General features: G+C 39.0%; 1 protein-coding gene across 1 annotated transcript; it reads right to left on the bottom strand.

Moving 5' to 3' along the window:
• Window positions 1–3,896: 3,896 nt before the first annotated feature.
• lsm14ab (LSM14A mRNA processing body assembly factor b) lies at window positions 3,897–12,661 on the bottom strand. The gene is made up of 9 exons (XM_084928859.1): window positions 12,321–12,661; window positions 11,549–11,712; window positions 10,592–10,742; window positions 9,634–9,822; window positions 9,058–9,138; window positions 8,582–8,761; window positions 8,313–8,460; window positions 6,198–6,438; window positions 3,897–5,734 (listed from the first exon to the last, which is right to left on the bottom strand). Exons 1-9 carry the CDS (start codon window positions 12,442–12,444, stop codon window positions 5,711–5,713), a joined length of 1,302 nt encoding a protein of 433 aa, XP_084784985.1. The 5' UTR covers window positions 12,445–12,661; the 3' UTR covers window positions 3,897–5,710.

Here is a 12,661-nt window from a genome sequence, read left to right as displayed (position 1 = left end):
TGTTCAGCTTGATAAAGATGTCTTTTGCGTGCATGTATGTGTGTTTGCATATACACTCATTTGATTAGGTACTAGTGATGGGATTTCCGGCTCTTTCGGCTGGGCTCACTTTCGGCTCCCAACCGGCTCTTCAGGTTGTTTTGTTGCTTTAATTAATTTATTATTAACAATAATATAAAATTATGCACAAAAGGAATTACTAATGTAAAAAAAGTGGTTTTATTTATATATGTTTATATATAAATATATGCGGTGGCCCCTAGAGACAAAGCACATACACGTAAAAAACGTACAAATTCCAAAACACATTTCCAGCGTTAACTGACCTTCCAAACCAGAGCTACCTAGATCACTTAAATTACACAGAACAATACAGAAAGCATATCTGTATTGTTTGTGTATTTATACACAAGCACTCATATATATTCAAATAATTAAAAAAAAAAAGTTAATTTACCTGTTACTACCACACACCAAATCCGTTCGTTGGTACTTCCTGGCTTGTGTAGCCACTAGGTAACAAAAGCTCAACGCTGCGCCTAGCTTTCTGGAGCACTTCTGTTGTCTTTTGTACTTGTTTTGGAGTTTTTATGTGTTTTGGAGTTTGTACGTGCTTTGTCTCTAGGGGCCACCATATATATACTTTTATTTATTCACTCCACATAACATGTAATAAATAAATCATATAATACAAAAAACAACTATTCACATTTCAATTTTTAACTATTTAAATTTTTTAAACAAATTTAAAGTGAAACAACACAAAACACTGCAAACCACAACACAATTAAATATAAATTAAATTATGAAAACAAAAAGAAGATGCATATTCTCTCTCATATGGACCTGCATGAATAAACTTTCTGAATCCTTTATCATCTGCAACTGAAAATAGTTGTGGATGATTACTATACCTTTCTAATGTGACATTGTTGTCCCTGGCTCTCCTTCTGTCTCTTTCCCTCCCGCTCTGTTCCTGTGCTACTGAGAGTGTAACTACCGCCCCTCCCCCCGTCTTCCCAGCGCAAAGCACAAGGCTCGCATGCAGCGTGAAGCCGAAAAAAGTGCGAGAGAGGGTGAGAGACAGAAAAAAAACCCACGACTCCCAATAAGGAGCCGGCTCGCGTCGTTCACTTCAAAGATTCAGCTCTAAGAGCCGTTTCGTTCGCGACCGACACATCACTATTAGGTACGCCTGATCCACTGCTTGTTTACCAAATATGTAACACACACACACACACACACACACACACACACACACACACACACAAAACAAAGACACACTTTAGAATGCTTGAACGCTCCTTGATAGGACCTACATGTGATATATTATAGTGCTTAAAAGGACCTTGAACTGACAGCAACCAAGAAGACATTGGAAAAGTTTTGATAGAGTTTTACAACAACAACCAAAACCATTTTCAAACGTTTCTCACCAATTTAAGAGCAAAAAAACACATTTCACCATGTCATGTGAAATATTTGAAGGGAGCATTTTGGGAAACCACTACAAGGTAGAAGCTTTCCTTGGAGAAGGAACCTTTGGTCTCGTAACCAAATGTCAAAATACAAAAACCAAGCAAGCAGTGGCTATTAAAATCAACAAGAGCAAACCTGAAATTTTGCAACAGGCAAGATTGGAAATTTTCATCCTGGAGAAACTGCGATGCTTGGATGCCGATACCTGCAACATTGTTAAGTAGAACAACTTTTTCCTCCACGAGGAGTGCATGTGCTTAAATTTTGAACTGCTTGATCAAAACCTGTGGGACTACATACAGGATTGGAATCACCAGGGTCTCCACCTAAGAGAAGTGAGGCCAATTTTACATCAGCTTTCAAATGCTCTGTACCACATAGGTTCCCTGGGAATAGTGCATGCTGACCTCAAACCTGGAAACATAATGGTTGTGAACCACCATGAGTCTCCCCTCAAAGTCAAAGTTATTGACTTTGGCCTAGCACGTCCTCTGTGTGCAGTGATTCCTGGTACCATTGTGCAGACGATTTGGTATAGAGCACCCGAAGTTATGCTTCATATTCCATATAATGAAGCAATTGACATGTGGTCTCTGGGGCTGGTAGCTGTGGAGCTTGCTATAGGGCTGCCACTCTACCGTGGGAAAATGGATTATGATGTTTTGAAATTCATCATAGACACTCAGGGCCAGCCACCAGACTATATTCTAGACTGTGGCATGACCACAGAATATTATTTCAGAAAAAACAACCGCAGCGAACAGCGCTGGACATTTAAGACAGAAAAACAATTTCAGTATGAGACGGGATACCAATCCAAGGACACTCGACATATAACACTGCAGCATCTTGATGACCTCAAACAAGTAATCACAGTTAGAACAGGACCTGAAAGTGGCACATATTGATTGGTCAGCCTGATTAAACGGATGTTGGCTTTGCTTGCAAACCAGCGCATCAAACCCTTGGAGGTTCTCAAGCATCCGTTTTTTGACCCTGGCCTCTTTACGAGTTCCCCCTGCATTAAAATGAGGAGCAGAGGGGGACAAAAGTCTCCAGCATTGCTTCTTTGACCCCAGACAAAAGTGACAAAACCACAAGTAGGGGTTGGAAAAGGTAATCAACAGCAGAAATACACTGCAAACAATGCAAACCCAATACTCCTTTAAACCTGATAACAACAGCTTAATATTTTAACAAAAAAATAATCAACTTGCTCCAATATTTATCACCTTGGCTTTTTTTTTTTTTAAATTTCACTCCCTCCACCCCAACCAGTCGCGGCAGATCGCTGTCCCTTCCTGAGCCTGGTTCTGCTGGACATTTCTTCCTATTACAAGGGAGTTTTTTCTCCCCACTGTCGCTTAATGCTTGCTGATTGTTGGAATGGCCAATATTGTAGGACAGGGGTCTCAAACTCCAGTCCTCAAGAACTATTGTGCAGGCTGCAGGTTTGACAGGAAGAGTTGGAGTAAGAGAGCCATTGCTAAGAGGTCAGAATAAGGCAGAGAGGCTTGCCTGGGCCATGAAACACCACCATCGGACTACTGAAGACTGGAAGAAGGTATTAGGGACTAATGAATCAAAATTTGAAATCTTCAGTTCATCACTCAGGATCTTTGTACGCTGTCGGGTAGGTGAAAGGATGGTTCCACTGTGTGTGGCATCAACTATCAAACATGGAGGCGGAAGTGTGATGTCTCGGGCTGTTTTGGACCTAAGAGCTTGAAAGAAGGAAACTGGACTTGTGTAAATTTGCAAAGATGTTTCATCTCTCATTCAAGAGACTTGCTCAGTTCTAAAAAACAAAAGATGGCAATTTCCCAGGAATGTTTAAATCGTAGATCCTTTGTTTTATTCTTTATGCTGCTGTAGTAGTAATTTTAATTGCAAGATTAATTGAAATGTCCTAATTACCAAAGAAAGTAATATTGTCTCAAACCTATCAAGCTGACAGAATCTGACTTTAGATCAGTGGTTTCTGAAACAACCCAGAGGATTTATATATTTGAAATCTACCTAATCAGGTGAGCAGTGGATGAATATTCTTTTATCATGAATTCTTTTTTAAAATTTGATCTTTTATTGACCATCGTGTCAAAGAGAAACAAATCTGCATGCGAGTTGTGTATATTTGCTATGTCAACCATTTTTGCTATTTATTGCTTAATAATGCTAATTGCTGTGCAATAATAATGTAAAGATTCCAAACATGTATCAAATATGAGAAACCGTGTTAAGGGGTTAATGCTTTGTATTAACCCTATTTTTTATAATGTTCTAATAGGCAAGTTCTTTAAAAATATAACCTTACAGACTGCGCCCGTGAGTGTGCAACAAAGGATGACCTAGATGCAACTCACTGCAGGATTTGTGGGAAAAATGTAGGGTCACGTGGAAAACAAAAAACCAAGACATAAATCGTACAACTCTTTATTTTACGTAAAAACTCCATTTTGCTTCTCAAGAAAACTATTCCTGTTTTACAATTCCAGTGACTGGAAGCAGTAGCAAACATATGAAAACATGTCAGTTGTGAATCGTTCAGTAATATTTTGTCTCAAATTTAATCCTGCTGGTTATTGAGAAAGCCCCTATAGAATGATGCTTTTTACGACTATCATGCAGTGATCGGCTGTCTGTGATTAATCCGGTTAAACGGCCCACTTTCACCTGAACTGTTCTGTTCTAAACAACCAGAGCTACAGGAAAGGATCTATTTCACCTTGTAGTGCTTTTGATACTTGTCTGAAAAGGTAACCTTTTCGTTAAAGGGAGAGCTGTACAAAAACCCACCACTCTGAAGGCACTCCCTAAAGCACTAAATCAGAGCCAAAAAGAAAAAGAAGCATCCCACCACATCCAGTTCTTGTCCCTTTGTTCAAAGTCAATAAAAATAAATTCACTTCAGAGAACAATCACACTGACCACAATGCAACAAGAGCGCTACAAACAAGCTGGAAGGCTGACACCTATCAGCATCGCTGTCATTTGTTTGAACGTATGCTTTGAGACATCATTTAATCCACAATATTTCCCATTTTCAGTAAATAATCTGACACAGCTGAGTGTAGTAACAGTAGGGAGGGTGGGGCAGACGACAATTCAGAGGACAACACTGTAAGACAATTCAAAAGTAAGCTGAAATTAACAGATGACTCCACATGTTTGGGACATTTAACAGGTACTTAAATGATAACACATACTTCTGACAGACAATCAGTTTAGCTCAAACACATTATTGTTTTGGGTTTTTTGTCAGTTTTAACCTGTTTAGGTGTCCTTCCCTACAGGAAAAACAAAAAACCTTCTACAGATTTTACTAATAATGAATATTTCCTCAAAAAAAAAAAAAGGTACAAATAACAGGAAACTGTTAAAAAAAAAAAATTAAAAAAAAAAAGAAATACGGCAGTCAACATATACATCTATACCTAATGCTGTAAACTGCATATATCAAATGAATGGCTGCACTAGGCTGCCAACCTAAAGCTGAAAGAATTCATCTGATTTATGAGGGCTGACTGATCTACTTACTGAATACATACGTCTTAAAAACTAGGAGAGACTGGGGGTTTTTGGTGGGCAATAAATTTGCTGTGGAGCAAGAAGAATAAAATGAGATCGGAATACATTCAGTAAAGTTCAGATTTTTGCTTTTTCAGCTGGCTTTGATCTCACTACATTTGAGAATGAATTAATGAAAAATAAAATGCTTAAAGTCGAGAAAGGATACTGAACACATGCGTCTGAGAGGAGAAAAAAAAAAAAAAAAGTGCAACAGGCGATGCATTGAATTTTGGTGTCAAAGAAATATATCAAACGGAGTCGAGGGGAACTGAAAAAAGATAAAATAAAGCTATCGATCACACCGACTGTGATCCGCTCACAGTATCAGAGGGCACTCTGGATACAGCATTCAATATCAAACAATACTGTAAATTAAGAGAACAAACTCCAAAACATGGTATATTTACATGTGTTCCTGTCCATCCGGTGACTGCTTATCAAACGAATATTTCTGGGGCAAAAAAACGAAACAAAAAACAAAAAGCCTCATTGTGAAGCTGAGAGAGGGAGCGGCACTCTCACTGCCTGAACAGTCCACCGTGGTGCTGGTGACCAACAAGATGTCTTCATTTTTTGTCTGTTGAATGCTGAGAAAATTTGTAGGATGAATATAATTTCATGATGACTGGCTACCATTCATCGTGGATCCATCACTGCAGTACTACGCAGCCACCTTGTTCTCCTTCTGTAAAAATGCAAAACAAAAGTTAATTTCTTCCAATCTGCTTTATTTGCTAGGAAAAAAAAATACATGTGAGATCTTCAGAGAGCATAAGTGATGGACACAGCCTCCATGACACCTCACTGTTGAGCAAAAATCCTGGTACGATGCCTTAAGATGAACATTTTTGCTGTCATGACAACTGAAGAGCGAAGTCAAATGAAACTGGACTTTCACTCTTAGAATGGCCATATTTTACACAATGAACTTAATGTTTCAGACAATGTCCTTAAACTAGTGAGTTCTCAAGCTCATTGGGAAGGTGCCTACTGATATACTGAGTCTCTGTTGCTCACTGACCCCTACAAGACCACAAGGGTGGCCACTGAACAGAACACACAATGCACTAGTAAATTGCAATTCACTTTTCACATCTGGAAGCTAAGTCCATCTTATACCTTCTATAATGAGTTCATAAAGGATTTACCCTGTATTCGAAATCAGAGAAATCCCGGCCTCCTCTGCCACCTCTGAATCCGCCTCTGAATCCAGGTGGAGCACCTCGGGGTGGTCCGAAGGAGCCTCTGCTTACCGGTCGCCCTCTGCCTCCACGAGGCCCCATGAAGCCTCGACCACGGAAACCACCTCTTCCTCGGTTGTGCCTCAGAGGGATGCCGAACGTCTCAGCGTTCATTCGTCTCTCTTCAGCCCAGGTTGGCCTACGATCCCTGAGACACAGACATCAATAAGGATACAGATATTTTTTTTTTTTTTAAAAGTCACATGAAAATAAATTTACACGACATAAAGCGAGGCATCACAGGCTAACATGAAATTTTTTTATCAAAAATTCATTAGAGTGAACAAACCAAGCATTAAGAACTAAAAAAAAGCAGCTGTACATTAGTGAAGTTCCAACTTTGAGCAGATGACAGAACATTAAAAAGTTTTTTTTTTTTTTTAGGATTTTCCTGCACAGACGAAAAACCCAAACATCTTTAGTGCTTCAGTGGGCGGCAATGGACGGACTAGTAGCAATTTGGTGTACGAAGCCTCGACTAACATAGAAAAATTCTCCCTTTAAAAAACCTCTTTCACTTGTTTTATCGAAAGAGAGAAACAAAAGTCTTTCAGCGTATTGATTAAATACAAAGCATAGTTTATGCAGAGGCAGACTGCAAAATCTCCAGAGGGGCACAAAAAACACAGATTCTGACCTTTTTTTTTTCTTAAGTGCAGCTCTACACATCTTTGAAGAACCTTGCTGACAGTTCACATGCCAAATCTGCTTGTTGTGTAAATCTCGATTTTTTATTTTATTTATTTTTTTAATATATAATCTGGCCAGGCTTTTAAATCTAATATGACTACATGTGAGACTTCACATGAGAGATATAGACGGTGCAACACTCAGATAAAATGAAGTGCTCTGTGACTTTCTTTTTTCAGTTTCTATTATTCATGTACCAGTCAGAGTTGCAACACCAGTTGTTTAGAAGACTGCAGCAGGTTCACTCTCATCAAAAATGGTTTTAGATGCCCTGTTTACAGGTCTGGGAAATTTTTCATTGCAGAATCCGGTTGTTAAGTCTGACGTCACTAGCCGTGTCTGGGCCTAAACTCCGCTGCAGGTCCATATATCAAACGATCACTATGGCATTACTGAGAGTTGAAAAACTGTCTAAAGTCTTTCATCTTTAATAAAATGATCAGCGTTCTGCTCTACCAGGTGTAACAATTGAGTTTAACATCCAGGCATCCATGAAAACGGAATTTATGACATTTAACGGAGTTAGAAGTTAGCAGGAAGTTAGCTTGCTAGCTTCTATCTAAATACAATATAGCATGTCCTGACTGCGGGGTTTTGGAAACAAATTAAAACGTACAGCTCTGTTATCACTTCCAACATAAATGAAGACAGAAAACTAAACAGCAGTGACGTTTGTAGGGTTACTGAAGTTTGGCTAGCTGGTATATAATGATGTGCTACGTGACCGCTAGCGACACAGCTATGTTAGCATAATATAAACAAGCTAACCTTTTTCCACTCGACAAAAGTTAATGTGAGTGTTCTCGGTGGTCAGGAACAAATGTAATCGCATGGCAGGATGCTGTAAAAGGACCAAACTTCAGCCAAGAGAACAACTGAGATAATCCATCCACAATACGAGGTTAGTCATTCATATACTGCTGCATGGGCTGGGCTGTAGTTACATCCTAAGGTTTTAAAAACTGAGCTTAAATAAATGATTAGCGGTAATAAAGCCGAGGGAGGTCAACAGTGATCACTGACTGTTTTAGGAGCTTTTTGAGATTAAATAGAAGAAAATACAAAACATTAAACATGTTAACAACACAAAAGCTATATTAAACACAGACTAAAAGCCATATTAAACGCAGACTTCTTTAGGCCCGGAAGTAGGATTCGTCACGTCATCACTTAACGACCAGATATTTAAAATTTGGTTTCCCTTATATTCGCTGAAAATAAATTCTACAGATGCGGTGACAAAACTTAAGTCACTCAAATCTTAACATGCCCTTGTGTAACTAATCCACCACAGAATAGATGAAAAATAAATAAATGGATGTATTGAGGTACCTGGTATCATCACAGGACAGGTTATCAAAGAAGGACTTGGACTTGTCATAGTAGCAGGTATTTATCACAGCCTCCTCTTCCTCAGCAGCACCTTCATTGGCTGGATGCTCCGATTCCTCCCCATTGAGTGCCTTTTCAGTTTTGTCATCTGTAGGAAGAAATGTTGCAAAATCAAACAACTTAAAATGGCAGAAATGTTCACATATGTATCATGGTACATATAACCTCCAGTTTTAGTTGCTGCAGTTTAGAACTTGTTTAAGTGGTACCTTTGAGTTTGAGCTTGTTCTGGAGCTCTTTGTCAATCTCGTCTTTGTGAAACTGGGCGTTGGCAGTCTCAAAGTCAAAGTCTTCATCAAACTTCACTGTGCCATCCCTGCGCACATTTACTTTGCCTCTGCTGCGGTTTCCTCTTCCACGGCCACGGCGGTTAGAAGACTGAACACCAGCTGAGAAACAACAGAAACAAACTTAAATATTAAACTTTTAAAAAAGAAAAATAGTGCTTCCCACTTGATAAATTACAAAAGTACATTCTGAGGGAACTTTTGAGAATTGGCTGACGTGAAATTAGCTCAAAGCATTTCAGGAAAGGCACTGCCATCCCAACATGAATCCAATAAAGCTTTTCATTATATATTTAAATTTTCAAAGCTGAGTAGCTACAAAATAAAAAAAGATGAACACATCAGTAAACAGCAGTAAGTGTTGTGGACATTACTGACTGAAGGTGCAAATTACTCACCACCTTGGCGCTTGTTGGGATCCCGGTTTTCAACTGCACCCTGCTCATTATCTGGCTGCGCTACCTTCGGAACCTCAGGAGCTGAACAGGAAAAGAAAATAGTCATCAATTTAACTTGGCAGGGCTTGGCACTGAGGAAGACAATAAATATGAGCTTCAACTGCAGCACGGGTTCAGGTTTATTTGTATTTGTTAAACAGAATAAATTCAGAAGTTAAACTCTAGTTTTTGGTTCTGTATAGTAGCCATTACCAAACATAAGATCAAATTCAAACTTTAATCACTCTTGTCATCAAACAAGCCTAACACCTTGCTTATGACTTGCCTGATTAGGCTGATTCTCTATTAACAGCAGTATTTGATAGCCAGCGCTAAATTTTAGTTCTTTCCACGCTAACAAGATACAACAAGCTGATAATCAAAGACACCAGAAAATTTGTATTCTTTACATCCTGTGGCTTTGCATTCTTAAAAAAATAAATAAAATAAATCAACATTACTGATTAATGTCTCTTTTGCTCTGTTATGAACTTACTACAAATAACTTTTTAAACCAGCCACAACCTACACTTGTACCTTTTCTCTGCTCCAGGAGGTCTGGAGGCTTCTGGATGCCAGTGGTGGTGGTTCTGGAAGCTGCTGCCCCTGTCTGACTCCGCTGTCCTACAGGTGCAGGTGGAGCTGGGGCAGATGATGGTGGGGCCTGCACTGCCTGTTCCAGGGTGGGACTCTTTCTTATAGAATCCAGCTGGGGACTAGTGCGTCCTGCAAACAAACAAACGGCAATTAAAAGCTGTTCCAAAGTAGCTGCTCTTATGGAGGGGGAATAAAATTCATATTAAAAGTGTTAAGTGAAAAACATACTGTCCATTAAAGTCCTGCTTGTGAAGGACTCCACAGTGTAAGCATTTCCCTTGTATTTGTAATAGATTTGTGTGCAGTGTAAAACATTTTTGGAGTATTTGCGAGTAAAAGTAACCTTCACCCCAATCTACTTAAAAATATAATACACTGTAGTAGTGAAGATGATTCTGTCAGAGCTGAATGATAAGCTGCAGCTACTCACGCACTTCCATTTTACTGGCAGTGGATGACACAGATGTTCACTGACAAAAAGGTAAAAATCCAATCTGTACATTTAGAGAGAAAATCTGACATGTGCCTTTTATACGTGACTTCTCCTTTGAAGACTTTAAAAAACTTCACCAGTTTATTAGAAGTATGATGCATAACTGTCTTTGCTGTTTCCAGTTCAAAACACAATAGGGATCAGGTGTGTAGCAGGAAACTCAAAGCAGCATGCAGCTGTGCTCTATTCAAATGAGCGGGAATCAGGTGTTGCTCCAAATTTGCTTGAGAAACAGATGTTTAGCTTGTCTGAGGTCACTACGTAGCATTTAGACAGATATCAGCAATGAAAGATTTAACTGCATCTGCTACATTTCCATCCAAGAGAGTGTTTGGACAGGTTTGAACTTGAAAAACCTAATGCTTTTTAATGTGGTTGACTTGCTTATTCCATACAGCTCCTTACCAACTGCTCCAGTAGATCCAAATTGTTGAGAACCAATGGGTGCAACACCAAACTGGCTGTATGATGGGGCAGGAGCCCTGCTGAAAGGTGCATAGGACCCAGGAGCCTGGAATGATGGAGGTGCTGCAGCACTTGAGGATCCAATTGATGACTAGACAAACAAATATACATCCAGTTAAAAACATTACAAGACTTTTAAACATAGCTGTTAACCATGACTGAAAATACTAAGATCCGATTATAAATGTCTGATGCCTACATTTCAAAACAACAAATAACACAAAATGAATGGGCAACTGTTGGTTGGACACAAAGCTGTTAATAAACCAATGCACATCTTAGAAAGTGTTATCTAGAAGACAAATAAGATACCATATCTAGAAGGAAAAAGGCCTGACTCTACTTTGAATACACTTTATTTTAACAGACTCCTTTGTTTGTGAATCTGGTTTTCAGGGCTTCTACAACAAGTAGTCACTTTATTTTTTGTTGCTTATTGTATTTTCTAATTGGTTTCTTTAATTTTCTTAAAATGTGCAATAATTAAAAACATTGATAATCACTTATTTTCTGTAACAAAGAAAGAAAAAGCAGTAATACAATAGTTGTCACTTTCTACCTGAATTTCTTTATAGTTGATCCTTGTAATACACAGGTGTTTGAAATAATGTTAATGATGGCCCTACAGCAAAGTTCCTTTAAAGCAAGCTTTGCAACTCAAAATGCCACTAGGCAATTATTTCAGTAATTATTTTGAATGATTATCTCAATTGCTATTATTTAATTATAAAATCACACACACAAAAACTCTACATACAGAATAATTAGTGAGTGTCTCTCCCTTATAATGTCTCAATAAAGCCATGCCTGTGCCACCATGAGCTAGCATACAAGAAGCCTTAAAGAAAAGCCTTTATACAGCTGTTTTATAGTAACGGAATGCACCAATTGACTTACTTGGACTATGGCAGGGTCCTGCGGGAGGGCACTGGTGGCTTTTGGTGGCTCACAAACTGTTAGGTCTTTAATATCACTTCCTCGGAAGATGATGTACTCAAAGACCTCATCCCGAGGAGGAATAGGCCTGTCAGTGGGCCGATCCTCAGTGCCAAAGGAGCGAACTGTAGAGAAAACTCACAGGTTAATTTACACGACTTTACTTTTATTAATTAAGGAGGAGAATTTCCTTGCGTTAAGAACAAACACTGTTGACTTCACATTAACTTTCAATGTTAGAACTGAATATTATGAATTAGCGTTGGAATAAAGACGAAAGAAAACAGACGCCTCAAGTTATATCAATTTTTGTTAACCACAATGTTCAACATAATAAATTCCACATAATATGAGCTCTTGAGATAAAGTTAGTAATCTTCCCATACGCACAGTCCACCAGGTCTAAGCAATACTGTCAGACAGAGTATTATAATCAGTTTCTAAAACGCATGTTAAAAAATAAACACTAAAAAGAGCCAATAAGCCGCAATTAGTGCTTTAACAAGGTATGTCTAGTGGTAATTATGTGTCACTTGGTGCACAGCATTTGACTTTACCACAATTACAACGTAAACAAAGGACTACAGCGCTTAACTATAGCGCCACTTAGCTCTGTTGGCTAACTAAAAAGCTAACCAACAAAGCCAAATACCCTAGAAAATGCTGTTCTGCTTCGCTTAACGCTTTTGCGCTCTTTGAGTCTTGTATTCCCTCTCTGTGTGCCTTAACTTACCTTTAGCGAGAGCTACAGTCGAGTTTTCTGTGTCAATCGTGTACAAAATTCCTTCATAGCGGATCTCGGCCTTGGAGATGAGGCTAATTTTGCTGCCGAGGTACGGTGTCCCTCCTCCGCTCATCTTCGTCCTTTAACTTTATTTACACGCGTACTTCCAAAGAAAACGTTTTGTGTCACACGAAGCGTCGGATGCGTTCTTTTCAGACCTGCAGTTCTCAGACTACATAACATATATCGTCAAACGACACTATGAATCTCACTCGCCCGCTCGCAACTGATCTCTACCACGACATGGCCGTTTTCATTTTCCTTCCCCTGCCGCAAAGGATTTTGGGAGA

The sequence above is a fragment of the Perissodus microlepis genome, chromosome 1, assembly GCF_051167445.1.
Source record: "Perissodus microlepis isolate ML-2025 ecotype Zambia chromosome 1, ASM5116744v1, whole genome shotgun sequence".
Lineage (NCBI taxonomy): Eukaryota > Metazoa > Chordata > Actinopteri > Cichliformes > Cichlidae > Perissodus > Perissodus microlepis.
The sequence above is the reverse complement of the archived record's forward strand: the minus strand, read 5'-3'. Positions and strand labels throughout refer to the sequence as shown.

Bases quoted from the DNA above. Each gene is read 5' to 3' on its own strand.
- lsm14ab (XM_084928859.1), bottom strand. From the start codon at position 12,444: ATGAGCGGAGGAGGGACACCGTACCTCGGCAGCAAAATTAGCCTCATC. The intron at 9,823-10,591 runs GTAAGGAGCTGT...GTTTGTTTGCAG, and splicing joins TGGATCTACTGGAGCAGTTG to GACGCACTAGTCCCCAGCTG. The intron at 5,735-6,197 runs GTAAATCCTTTA...GCATTTTTACAG, and splicing joins TCTCTGATTTCGAATACAGG to AAGGAGAACAAGGTGGCTGC.